The 14,047-nt window shown below is 35.8% G+C and overlaps 1 protein-coding gene across 1 annotated transcript in view; it reads left to right on the forward strand.

Moving 5' to 3' along the window:
* NEK10 (NIMA related kinase 10) overlaps positions 1-12,930 on the forward strand; it is a 79,698-nt gene extending 66,768 nt beyond the window's left edge. The window contains exons 31-35 of the mRNA XM_065753473.1: positions 710-820; positions 2,686-2,794; positions 4,197-4,249; positions 4,331-4,386; positions 12,761-12,930. Coding sequence (XP_065609545.1) covers positions 710-820; positions 2,686-2,794; positions 4,197-4,249; positions 4,331-4,386; positions 12,761-12,812 — 381 coding nt within the window. The 3' untranslated portion in view covers positions 12,813-12,930. The remainder of the gene's footprint in view (positions 1-709; positions 821-2,685; positions 2,795-4,196; positions 4,250-4,330; positions 4,387-12,760) is intronic.
* Positions 12,931-14,047: the final 1,117 nt, after the last annotated feature.

A 14,047-nucleotide genomic window follows, 5' to 3' on the forward strand; every position in this document is an offset into this window, starting at 1 on the left:
GCCAGTGTATCAGATCTAAATGTATAGCTACCTACGAACAGTGGTTTGTTTCAGAAGGAAAGCTATCTTTGTAAGTTACACTTTGACAGTGCTTTGCATGTGAATCATCAATGGCCAGAAATTTCTTATGTAATTAAATAACTTGCTGAATTCAATGGAGGGACACTTTGTGAATTTGCATCAGTAATTGTGATTATAAAGTGTATACTAAATGACAGAAAATTATTGTTTTACAAACGCTGTCTCAAGATATTATTGCAATAGAGAAACAGAATAGGAGATTTTTTTCGAAGGAGTAGTGCATAGCATGGAATGGTGATCATTGGATTGGTGACAGATGTGACTATCATTATTACTGCAGTGACCAACAGCTGAAGCTCCAGCACTACTATCGGAACATAAAAATGATTTTGAAATCAAGGAGGCAAATCTAGCATTAATTATAATACACTTAATATAATGACTCTTACCTTTAAGTCCAGAAGGACTAAGTTATATAATCTGCCAAGCCTAACAGAATCAGTGAAGTAAGAATTATGTTAATATATATTTAAAAATGGTTTTGTACTGTTGCCTATCACCAGGCTATTAAGCATTAATGTTTCTTTTTGCATGTAGCTACTTTCTCAGTAATGGTACTGCTGATTATGTGAACTTTATGGAAAGTGTAATTGGGTGGTGAAAACATCTGTTTCTCTGTGTTGTATAGCTTCCTCCAGCTTCGCAGTGCAACTTGAAAAGGAGAATCATTGAGAGATTTAAGAAGTCCCTCTTCAGTCAGCAGAGCAATCCTTGTAATCTGAAATCAGAGATGAAAAAGGTGCAGTAAACTAATTACTATCTGTGATCAATTTTGTCTCTTCTATTTGAATTAAGATATGAATATTAATAGCACAAGAATATGAGTGTAGTTATTGCATTTTTTTTTTTCAAAGGAAATTTAGCATATCCTTTATTTGGAAAATATGGAGTTCTCTTTAGTAATCAGTTGCTACATATTGATTTCAAGTTTGTCTCTGATCAGTAGAACACGTAAATGAGAGGCTCTGCAATACAAAACTCATTAGAGCACAGAAAGAGAAAGGAAGAAAAAAAAACTTTTTAATGGCAAAAGCTGAAACATATTAAGTGAGCTTTTGATTTTTGTAAGCTATTCTTCATTTATAATTAGATTGCATTATTGATGTTTTGGCATGACTTCTCTATCAAACCATGAATTTTGAGAAAGCACATAAATCATCTACAGTGTCCAAAATATAGGATGTCCTACTGTGGTGTAGTATGTCAGCAGGAGTTTAGTATCATCAGTTTAAAAATGCCACAGATCTGTAAGAATTGTGTGCCTAAAAAACCATGACTTCATGTTTTCCAGTAGCATACTAAATACTTTCCAACCAGCAAACAGCTAACAACTAAAATCAGGATTTCTGAATGTTCTTCTAAAATCTCAAGTGAACACTGTAGTCAGTAGAGGATTTCAAAAGCCACATTCTCATCTTCTGCATACTGTGGGAGATAGAAGCTAAGATATTTCATTTTTGAATTTGTGACAAATCAGTTGTTAGTTAAGTCAGTGTATAGAGAATTTGACAACGAGGATAATTTTCAGATATCTTTTCAGATATAAGACATAATATAACCTGTCTGACCTAATCTGGTTGTCAGCTATTCATGCTGAATTGTGATATTTTCTAAGGCACTGTTTGCCATGGAATGGACTCACTTGCACTCCAATAACTCAGTCTGCTCTCTGCTTTTTAAATAACTTGTCTGAAATACTTATGTTCCATGGGAAATGACTATGTAATGTTTACATTGGTTTACATTATACATTCAAAAGATAATGAAGGATGCTTCTTTGAGCTATCCGTTTCAGGGAGATTTGCTATTCTATAAATCAACATTAACCAATTCTTCTATTTAAACTGTTAAACAGAATCTAACAAAATATTTTCTATTAATGTATTACTGAATGGATGTTGTCAGAAAAGGGTGCCCAAAAATATGATATGTACATGAAATGTTTCTTATAAAATTTAATCTAATTTTCAAGTGCCCAGAAATAATGAAACCTATTCATTTATGAGTGCTCTCAACTGTAAAACTGTTAACTTCAAAACTATTACTGTCTGAGAAAAACGGAAGAAATGCAAAAAGTGAATGGTAGTAAATCGAAGATATTTGAAACACTGAATGTAATTCTATGTATTCTACCTTAAAGAAAATTGAAAACAGCATAAAGAGAATGCTAGGGAATTGATATGCATGAGTGAATGACTGGCACATATTTTAAGTCAGTAAGAGCAAATAAGTATTTACACTTAGGCACATTTTGAGAATTATACTGCAACCACCACAACAGCTATGCTGGAAAACAGTAAAATAATTTGGAGGTAACTCAGTGCTTTATACTGCATCCGTATTGGGAACTTGCAGTGTTCATTGGGTGACTCTGGAGAGAAGAAGACAGAAATTTGTTTTTGTGTTCATTACTGTTTCATTTATCTAAAATGTGTGTAAATCTCCTTTGACTTCTGATTGTGTGGAAAATAACGAAAAAGGCAGACTGACAATCAGAGATTTATGTACGGAAGGCTGGACCACTTTTACAAAAGTCTCAGGAAGAGTGGAGATTTCAGGTGTTCTTTGCTTTTATCTTTTCTCTTTCTTTTTCCCTTCCCTCAGCTGCTCCAAGGTTCTCCTGAATTGATAGATACCAACTATTTTACAGCAGATTGGCATATGGTACTTCTTTCATCAGCTGGCAAGGTGTTAGTTCCAGAAGATAGAAAAGGTAAAGCAACAAAACCTCTGTAGTGGCGTATGTATTTTTCTAATAAAAGATATGGTACAGAAGTCCAAGGGATGGAATGCCTCCCCTGCTAGGACAGGCTGAGAGAGCTGGGGTTTTTCAGTCTAGAGAAGAGAAGGCTCCAGGGGACCTGAGAATGACCTCTCAGTATCTAAAGGGGGCTCTGAGAAAGAAGATTGACTCTTTAGCAGGATATGTTATGGCAGGGCAAGGGGAAATGATTTCAAACTAGAACAGAAGGGATTTAGATTGGACATAAGGAAGAAGTAGGAGGATGGTAAGACACTGGAGCAGGTTGCTCAGAGAGGTGGTGGAAGCCCCATTGCTTGGAGGCATTCAAAGTCAGTCTGGATGGGGCTATGAGCAACCTGATCAAGCTATAAGTGTCCCTGTTCATAGCAGGGGAGTTGGACCAGATGGTGTCTAAAGGTCCCTTCCATCACCAATTCTATGATTCTATACTATACAATTCCTACACAGTGTAAAGTTATTTTAGAAAATAAATGGAGTCAAATATAAGTTGGACTAGAATTACTCAGTGACATATAATTAACTCCATCTTTAGTCAAAACTGCTATAACTGGCAGCAACCACGCTGAGGAACTACGATTTCTAGTTTAGAGACTTGAACAGTCATATACCTCAATAAAGCAAGGAATGTACTGAAGTAAACTAAGGGAAATGTACAGCTGCATTTCTTCATTTGTGCCATATTCATTCTTCTGAATTCAGAAAAACATATAGCTATGAATGAACTAGAGGATACTGTAATGTTGAAAACTATAATTCTAGAAAGATTGTTGAGAAACCTTGGTTTTGCTGGTCTTTGTCTTGAAACTGGCACATCAATTTCTAGGCTTAATGCAAAAACTGAGAATAATACTAGGTGTCAAGGGTGACATTTGTGTAAGAAATTCATCCCTAACAGAAACTTAAAATACAAGGTTTGTTTTTATTCCCAGAGACAAAAATAAAATAGAAATTGATGAGACATTCAATATCGGTAATTTTTGAATCTCTTAATCTGCTAGGAATACTTTTGTCACAATTAGCTGCTGGCTATGTGCCCTTCTCACTTTTAATTTGAAAGAATAAGAATATTATGTTGCTGTGGATTTTTGCTCATTAAATAATTTAAAAAATATATCACTATTTTCCATTCTTTTATAATGTGAAAACATCTTGCAACTCAATTGCCCACATCACGCCATAAGATCCCTAATGCTTTTGCAAGGAGTCATAATAGTCAGTGAAATAAACTGCTGATATCCAAAATTAACAAACATTCGGTGTCATTCTAAATTATCAGGAATTGCTAAGAAAGTGACGAAATAACATAAACCCCTATTTCAGGAGTATAATATTATTTGCCTCTTTATTCAAGGTATTGTTGGCACTTCTGACATAACAGGAGGGATCACATATGAACAGTTACAGGTAAGTTTTATATATGTATTAATGTATTTCACTGACTGTAATTAAGGTAATTTATTGAAATGAATTTCTTTTAACTTGTAGACCTTAATTGAAGAGGTTCTAGAGGAAAGTGGTTATTACAATTTCTCTTCAAACAGGTGAGTTTGAGTATTCAAATTAAAAAATCATTATGATGTGTTACATGTATCATCTGCCTGTTTAAATGATCACCATTTCAATAGAAGCTTAGTGTGATACATCACTATACTAATACATGGTGTGTGGACTGGAAGAATTGGTATGGGTATAATTAATCTAAGCTATTTTGGCTCCATCAGTTTTCTTCACTAAGGCAGTAGAGTGCTACAAGTTTGACAGCAATCTCCTCAAGCCTTTCCTATGTAAAACAATAGATGAAGAAAAATTTCATTTTAGAATATGTATATTTCATAGAGGTATACTCTAACATTACGGGGTTGAAAGGATGAATCTGGCCTGCTTAGAAAACACAGAAAGCAGAAAAAGTGTTGGCTTGTGCAGATGTTTATGATTCCCTACACAGAAGTGTCAGGGAAAAAAACTGGGGTCTTTGAAACAAGGCATACACCTTGTCCTAGAGATGGTAACTCTTTGCTGCAAGAATCCTTTGAGAAACACAAGAAAAGAGATTATTTGAAATATGTCCATACAATCTATAAGCTTAGCATTTCTTATTCTCTTTACCTGCTACCCTGTATTCTTTAGTAGAATAAAAGTTCACTGCTTCTACCCAGTCTGCAACTTCTGTTTGCAGTAATCAACATTTTAATGCCTGGGATACTGCAGTTAGGTTTTTTGTTGTTGTTGTTTGTTTGTTTAAATAATAATAATTAAAAAATTACCCCACATCCAAAGATGTTTTAAGAAGCTGTAGATCTTGATGCTTCAGTAATATTTTTCAGTTCTGTTACCTCTGCTAATTTTTTCTCCACATGAAACTATTTATAGACTCCAGCTTGAGAAGTTTCAAATGTTACTCTGAATATTTTTATAGCCTACTCACTATATTGGAATTCCTCTGTACAAATGTCTTGCAGCTGCCAGCTGTAAGTCTTGAAAAATCATGATTCAGAACTCCCAAAATAAAATAGTAATTCGGTCTTTAAACTCTCAGAGTACATTTGAATCATGTTTACAAATCACTTCTGCAGCCATGAGATCTAACAAATTTTTTTTTAAGTGTTCTTAGATATTGTAAATTTTTGCGTTAATCACATGCTTCCAGTATTTGGGGCAGTACTAAAAACATTGAATATTTTATGATTAATGAAAAAACTGTGAAAAAGCAAGTCATTTTTAACATTGAGATCAGGCAGAACTCATTAGCTATGTGTTGAATAGACATTTAATTTATAGATGGGCAAAAAGCATCTTATTGCAATTTACTTTAACAAAGCAGGTGTGTACTGATTACGGGCACTAGTAGTTATACAGACTACTATAAAAATAAGATACCTATTAATGGAAATGTAAAGAACACTTAAAGAATACAGGAAAATAAAAAACCTATTAATGGAAATGTAAAGAGCACTTAAAGATTACAGGAAAATACTACTTTTCATGCTGAAGAAGGGTAACAGCAGTGAAGTAATTAACTTTTTTTTTTCCTCGTGACAGCATTCATTCAGGACAGCTTATTATTATTATTATTATTATTATTATTATTTTTGCCCTGCTGAAATTCCCTGCAGAGCAATTGTTCTTCAGAATCTTACATTGTATTTGTGTACTCACCTGGGTTAACAGTGTTGTGTAGGTTCTTTTCCTTGTCAAGATTACCCTACAAGGAAAAAAGAGCAAGAAATATATTTTCACACATACACACAGTCTGGTGAAGTCTGGTGAGTGCTCAGCAGCCTTCTTCACAAGTCATGCATCTTCTTCAGTAGTACTGAAGAAGTGTCACCCATGCACAGTGCTGATTTGTGCTTCGTTCATGAGACTTGTAGCAAAGCAACTAATTTGGGACTAACAGGAAGCAATGAAATGAAATTTATTTAGAAGTTTAGAAGTACGTTGTCTAATTTGGTCATTTTTTTTGTTTCATTTCCTGCTTACAGTTGTCAATATCTGTGTGGAAATGGAGTTGCATAGACTTCCATTTCCTCCACTGCATGTGGGTCACTCCAGTATGTTCTAACTTTAGCTGACAGATACAAAATAGTTACACTGCAACTCAATTGTTGATCTGCCATCAGCAACAATGCACTCTCTAGATTTTTCATTGTGCTGTCAAACCATATTATTTGCTGTTATATATATAATAACATTTAGTTCCCCTGCAACTTTTATTTTAATCCTGTTTCATTTAATGACCTGCTCCTGAATGAATTAGTATTTTTCCCTCTCTTTCTAAAAAAAAGTGAAACACCATACTTTGGCTTTGGCTGTCAATAACACCTAGCTCTTCCCAGAAGACTTATGTTTTCTAAAATATGCTTCCCTCCATGCCATTAAGAGCTTTCAGCATTATTTTTTTGTCTTATACTTTGCCCAAGTAACCAAGCAATCCAGTCTCAACAGCTGTTGAGTGCTGAAAGATTTATTTGGCTGTTGTGTGTCATTAGGATTTGCCTCAAATTCTCCAAGGAATTCAAACAGTCTAGAAGGACAAAACTTATCCTATAGCATCTCTGGGGAGATGTTGTGGCTTTCTGTTTCTTCAAAGTGGCCTACAAGAAAGCTGGAGAGTGACTTTTTACCAAGGCATGTAGTAAAAGGACAGGTGGTAATGGTGATAATGATTTTAAACAGAAAGAGAGTAGATACAGATTAGAAATAATTAAGACATTTTTCACTTGGAGAGTGGAAGGCACTGGAGCATATTGCCCAGAGAAGTCATAGATGGTCCATCTCTGGTCCAAATCCAGATTGGATGGGGCTTTTGGCCACTTGGTCTGGTGGCAGTAAGATTGGACTAGATGATCTTCATGACCTTTGCAATCCAAACATTCTGTGATTCTATGGTAAGGCTCAGACGACACTTCAGAACACCACAGACTTCATTTGTATTTTTTTTTAAGGCTTGTTTCCTCTTTTTAGGACCAATCTCTTTCATGAATTCTGAGCAATTTGATTTGATAGTGTTTGTATTATATGTTTCAAACCTACAAGAATTCTGCTTTGGAACAAAGAATTCTACAACTGCTGCGTAACAACATGCTTCTAAATTTTCCCATAACATCTAGAATAAATAGCTTTATGACATATTCTTACTAATGCAGTCTTTTTGGGGAAATGTATGTTCTTTCCCATCATTGTGGCCCCTTCCTGTGATCCCAGAATTCATGGAATATGTGATGGAACACCAAATTTCAGCTGGGGTCAGTGACATGAAGATGGTAGTAAGATTAATAAACTATATAAAATCATATATATCATATAAAATATATAAATCATATATATCATATAAAATCATATATAATAAAATCATTCAGACAACTTGACAGAGTGATGAAAGAAACATGAATTCTTTAGAAAATTAGGTAGGTTCATAAGAGAAATGTCATGCTTTTTTTTCCCCCCAGTTTCATTATAATAGTAATTACTATCTCAATACCAGTCATTTCATGGAAATTAATGACCAGCTGAGGATAATGACCATCAGCTTTATCTTGAATAATCAACTTGTGCCCAGTTATCTAATGTCCTGAAATTGCTCAGCACTCCAATGATATTACTTATTTGTACAGAAATTCCGTAAACATGGATAAAAGAGGTAATGTTTCAGAATTATTCTATTCACACCCTTCTGCCATTCTTTCTTATTTTTTTAAATCTTGATTTAATATTATACTGCACCTGAGGCAGGCTCCTTGTTGTTCAGAGTCATTTTGTGAATAGGACAAGGAATACTAGTTTCAAACTTTCAGCATGTTTCTTTATGTTAGACATGTAATACCCAAATTGATGTCAAAATCTATATTTAATCAATTGCAGTAAGAAACTTAATCCAAGCAGTAACTTGTTTATATGAAAAAAGATTTGTTATAAATAAATAAAAATAGCAATGTTCAGAGAGTGGTTGGGTTCAGCTGACTGATATAGCTCATATCATATAAGAAGCCTGCTGATGAGAAAAATGTTTTTATATTAATTTTGTAAGACAGAAACAGCCGCAGAACAAGTGAGAATAGAAGAAAAACAATTCCATAATTAAATGCATGTGTTAATATGTTAGCAGTCATAATTTTCATAACTTTGTTCAGTGCAGTCTTTGGCATTGTTATTGAAGTTTTAGAATGAGACAACTAACCATTCATGTACTTAAAAAGAGCTATTTCATGAAGAGGAACACTGTCAAGTCTGCTTCTAATGATAGCTATACATTTTTAACTACTCAAAGAATAGCTCAAGGCATTACTCACAGGAGGTTAATATAGCTCGGGAATTCTGACTTCTGCCTGCTTGAAGCATCCTCTTTTGTACTGCAGCTATGGTCCACCACTGTGTGTCATCTGAAAATGATTGGAGCTTTTTCTATTTGCAAATTCTCACTGTCTTCTTTTTATTCTTCAACATTAATATAGCTGTTTAATTGTGATGCATTACTAGAGTATTCAAATTTGTATTTAGCTTAGTTAATATTTTTTAATGTTCTAGAACAGATCAAATTAGTCAGTAGATGAAAATACATAGCTCCAGCACTCCTGGAGCTATAAATGAATTTTTTTTATTTTGTGATGTCTGGGTGATTTAAGACATTCTACTACATTTTATTCCACTTTCTGTTAATGTTGCATGGCATTTTCTGTTAGTTGTTTTCTTCTTCTGATTGTCTGTGTTTATTCTTACTGATTATGTCTCATAAATACAAAGTAAGATTGTTTTCACCAGTAATATTTCTTGGAGTTATACCAATGATCTGTTGGATTTCAATTCTCCTGAGTGAGGTAAAAAAGCAAAAGCTCAGTGGCATTTTTTGTTTTGTTTTGTTTTATTTTACTTTACTTTTACTTTTACTTTTACTTTTACTTTTACTTTTACTTTTACTTTTACTTTTACTTTTACTTTTACTTTTACTTTTACTTTTACTTTTACTTTAATTTATTATTTTAAACATCTGTAAGAGTCCTTGATGTATCCCCCTTGTAGGTCTGCCTGGTGTTGTAAATATGCAGTCCTGTTCTCAAAGACTGCATCTTTTAAGCGAGCTGTCCTTCCACTAAGAGGCAGTATTGGCCTACCTTTACCAAATCAAAGACTACAAAAATTAGGAAAGGAAGCAGCATGAAAACATGGAATCATAATTCCATCCAAATCTTAGGATAAGGCAGTGATTAATTCTTGTCACACTGGTGAATAGTGTTCCAATGACAACAAAATATGTGGCCTTGATATAGACTGAAGACACTTGCTGGATAGAGTTCATCTCTGCACGTGGCAATAGTCTCTCTGTACTTGCTAGACATAAACTTCAAAGCTTGCTTGAGAAGCAAGTTTTATTGACTAATTACAGCTGAACCAATATTGGCTATACTCAAAGGAGACAATACAAGAGAAATTCTAAGACTTTCTGTTAATGGTACAGTGGCTTATAAACTGAAAAGAATGTATGCCCTAAATGCTGGGATATTAACTGCTGCATATGTCAAAATCATGGCCACATATGGAAAAGTTACTGCTAACTGGATCTTTAGAGAATTTCAAAAATGTTCCTACTACTACAAGGATGGGCAGTAGTCTGTTGGCACAGGAGGATTTTCACCCTTCTGATAATATAATATCAAAATAAAAAACACTTTCTCATCTTGATAGTAAGTCAATCTAATTAAGATTTTTATTTCAGGCCATTTGTTGATGAACCAGTACTATAGGAACTGTAGCAGAAACTGTTTATGATTCTAGTAGTTAGGGAGCATCAAGAGTAAGAGAGTTGAATAGTATCAGGTCTTCTGTGTATAAATAACTTAGATTTTTAGAACCTGGCTGCAATTCATGAGATTGTGCTGGGTGGAACAGAGAAGTGATCCAGGTATCCATTTGATGTAAGTACCAAAATAGTAGATCTTACGGTACCAAAATAGATCCTATGGTAGGACTGTCATTGATACATCTCAATTCACTCAATATGTTGAACATTCTCCTTAGAAATAAAACAGGTGAGAAGGGGCATTTTAGTCCTTTTGTTGAAAAAACAAAGGAGTTTCTGGACTACTGTAGAATTTTGGATCACTGTTATGTATTGGCTCATTGATACAGTTCAATGATGAATTTACAAGTCAAGTGGTCTCCTAACACTGAAAATGTCTGAAGTCCATACGGTCTGTAGAAAAAAAATGAAAGTTTATGAAGCTATCTGTCAGCATTTGGACTGTGGAAATGACTCTTTTCAACACTTGGCAGATGGCTGTGCTCCCTTGTAGAGATCATGTGCCCTGAGCTCTCAGACATACATATATGAGCTTCCATCTTATTGCTAGAAGCATCTGTCATCACAGACTTGCTTGCTCTTGCTTCTGCAGTGGGCCTTTCTACCAGTTTAAGGATAAGATTTACCTTGGGACTGACTTCTTTTTGTCCGTGAGATAGATATCTGCTTGGCAGAATTCTGTTACAGAGCATAGATAAAGCCTGTTAACATAAAATACGTAGGCAGTTACAGAGATTCAGAAAACTCATTGTAGTCTGGAGTCATTCTTGTGCAAGAACTATAAAGCTTCTGTGAACTACATGCATAGAGTTGAAGTGAAGGGGAAATACTCTTTATTTTGTTTGAGTCTTTGATGGTTTGGTCCAGCTTATGCAGTTTAGCTGAGAAGAATGGAGTACTTTTCCATGCCACAGCAAGATGTAAATGAAGGGAATTTTAGGGACTGGCTTGCATTTTTATTAGATTAAGCGTAAGATAGTCTGAAAGTTTCTCAGTGTTTAAAATTCACATTCATACTAAGTTAAAACCTTCTGAACAGTGTCAAGACATCTTTGAGGAGTGGTAGGGGAGGATTGTTACAGAAGTTGTCTTGATATAGCAGTGTAGGATACAAGCAAAGCTGTTCTGGGATGTCAGCAAAGTTTGTAACTTTCACAGTTTTCCACTAAACACTGTAGTTTGTCACTTGCCCTTAAAGGCTACCTTTTTGCTAGTAGAATTTCTATATACAGATAAGTGGAAGACAGATCTTCATGGTAATCCTCAAGAGGACCTCATCGAAGTGTCAGATCCAGTTTTTAAATTCAATTTCAAACCTCCTACTTAAGATTAATTATCTGAAAATTATGTACAAAGTTGTTTGCCTTTCTGGAATTTTGTATCTGTAAAAACACTGTGTTCTCCTGAGTTTTCTACGTTTCCATGGAGTTTTAAAGCTATAGATATCTGTTGTACTGACAGAACTGAAAGATTTTAACTTTAAAGCACTGGATGAAGGCATTAAGAGTGTGAAGCTTTCCCACCACACTTCTTGCTTATTATATAAAAAAAAATAAAATCCAGTGTCATTTTCTTTGTTATGCTGTGAATTAGAATAGAGATTTCAACTTTGGCTATGTAAATACCTCTTTTGTCAGAATTTCACCATTCTCTTACAAATTTGTGCCAGTGTAACCAAGTGTAATTTTGAGAAAAAATCAAAGTATATAAATGCTGAACAGTAGTTTTGATTGATCGCAAAAATGCTGTAAGATTGAGTCTAGATATCAGAACAGAAAGTCAATCTGATTATTGTAAGGTAATATCTGAGCAAATTTTGTAGAAACTGATGAGATGAAGACTAGAAAATAAGCAGTAGATAAACCCAATATAGAGTCAAGAAGAGCAGGAGAAAAAACATAGGAATCCTGGAACAGATACTGCTATGTGGAAGGAAGAATTTGTGGCTGGCACTGACCAGGTGATGAGAACGGTTTGCAGCAAGAACAGATGGTAGAAATCATAGGCCTGGAAAAGAAATGCAGAAAGGGAGGCAAGCTCAAATGTTAAGATGAAAAGGGGCACTATGACAGCTAGAGCACTCAAGTGCACAATATCCTTTCTTATATTGTCAGAAAAGTGTGTATGTTGTCATGTCCTCCAACCTTGGTGATTCGGTGATTCTGTTATCATCTGGTGTTGTCTGCACAGGAATGTAGTTACCCACATCTGTTAGAAGCTATTTATTAATATAAATACCAGAGGCTATGCAGTGCAGCTCCATCACCTTCTGTACTAATTATCTGGGTAGCATTCTAAAGAGGAAACGGGAAAGGAGAAAGGGAGTTAACATCGAGTTGTCCATTGTGCTGAAGTCTCTGGAGACTTTACATCAGCAGCATAAGTTAAAGTTGGCCTGCAAATGCAGTATGCTGCACTCAGGCCTCATTGATTAGCTGTGGGAGACCTTTGCACCATGCTACTTTAATTCTATTTGTGTGCAGTGCAAATTTATAAATTTTGAGTCAGAGTATCATTAGGCAAAAAAATTCCCTGTGTACAATATAATTTTGTCCAGATACTTCTATATGAATTTTTAGTTCCCACACATACTAACTACCAATATATTTTTTTTTCCTCAGGTATTTTTACTATCCAACAAATAACTATCCAGCAAAAGAAGAGAACTCATAATTCTGATCAAAGAATTCAGAACTACTTCCAGTGAAAACAAACTGCCTGTATTTCAGCTGATGCTGTCTGATTATTGAAGGGGAAAGTTTTGCTCATTAAACACCAACCAGAAGGGATTTCAATGTTGAATGACTTCAAGAGACCTCATGATTTTTCAGGATGATACTTGTAACTTTAGCTTTGTTTACAGCATAAGCACTTTACAGGGAACACTTGGAATGATGTTTCCAGGTTTATACACTAGGAGGGAAGGCTCAACTCCCAAGATTCATAGGTTCATAGGTTCATAAGGTTGGAAAGGACCTACAAGATCATCTAGTCCAACCATCCTCCTATCACTATCCCTACCCAACGACTAAATCAAATCCCTTAGTACCTCATCTAAACGCTTCTTGAACAGCGCTAGGGACGGTGCCTCAACCACCTCCCTAGGCAGGCCATTCCAGTGCCTGACCACTCTTTCAGAGAAAAAATGTTTCCTCAGGTCTAATCTAAATCTTCCCCGGCGCAACCTGTGGCCATTCCCTCTCGTCCTGTCATTATTTATCAGGGAGAAGAGGCCCACCCCCTCCTCACCACAACCCCCCTTCAGGAAGTGGTAGAGTGCAATAAGGTCTCCTCTGAACTTCCTTTTCTCCACACTAAACAATCCCAGCTCCCTCAGCCGCTCCTCATAAGACTTGTGCTCCAGACCCCTCACCAGTTTTGTTGCCCTTCTCTGAACACACTCCAGGGCCTCAATGTCCTTCTTGTAGTGAGGGGCCCAAAACTGAACACAGTACTCGAGGTGCGGCCGTACCAGAGCTGAGTACAGGGGGATGATCACCTCCCTGCTCCTGCTGGCTACACTATTTCTAATGCAGGCCAGGACGCCGTTGGCCTTCTTGGCCACCTGGGCATACTGCCAACTCATGTTAAGCTGAGCATCAACCAACACCCCCAGGTCCTTTTCCTCTCCACATTCTTCAAGCCATTCTGCCCCAAGCCTATAGAATTGCATGGGGTTATTGTGGCAAAAGTGCAAGACCCGGCACTTGGTCTTATTGAACCTCACCCATTGAGCTCAGCCCAGCTATTCAGCCTATTTAGATCCCTCTTTAGGGCCTCCCTACCCCCAGGCAATTTGACACATCCTCCCAACTTGGTGTCATCTGCAAACTTACTGAGGGTACACTCAATTCCCTCGTCTAGGTCATCAATAAAGATATTAAACAAGATGAGCCCAAGAGTTACAT

The sequence above is a fragment of the Cyrtonyx montezumae genome, unplaced genomic scaffold (genome assembly GCF_038088225.1).
Source record: "Cyrtonyx montezumae isolate F1298 unplaced genomic scaffold, pur_monq_1.0 scaffold_8, whole genome shotgun sequence".
NCBI classification, from domain to species: domain Eukaryota; kingdom Metazoa; phylum Chordata; class Aves; order Galliformes; family Odontophoridae; genus Cyrtonyx; species Cyrtonyx montezumae.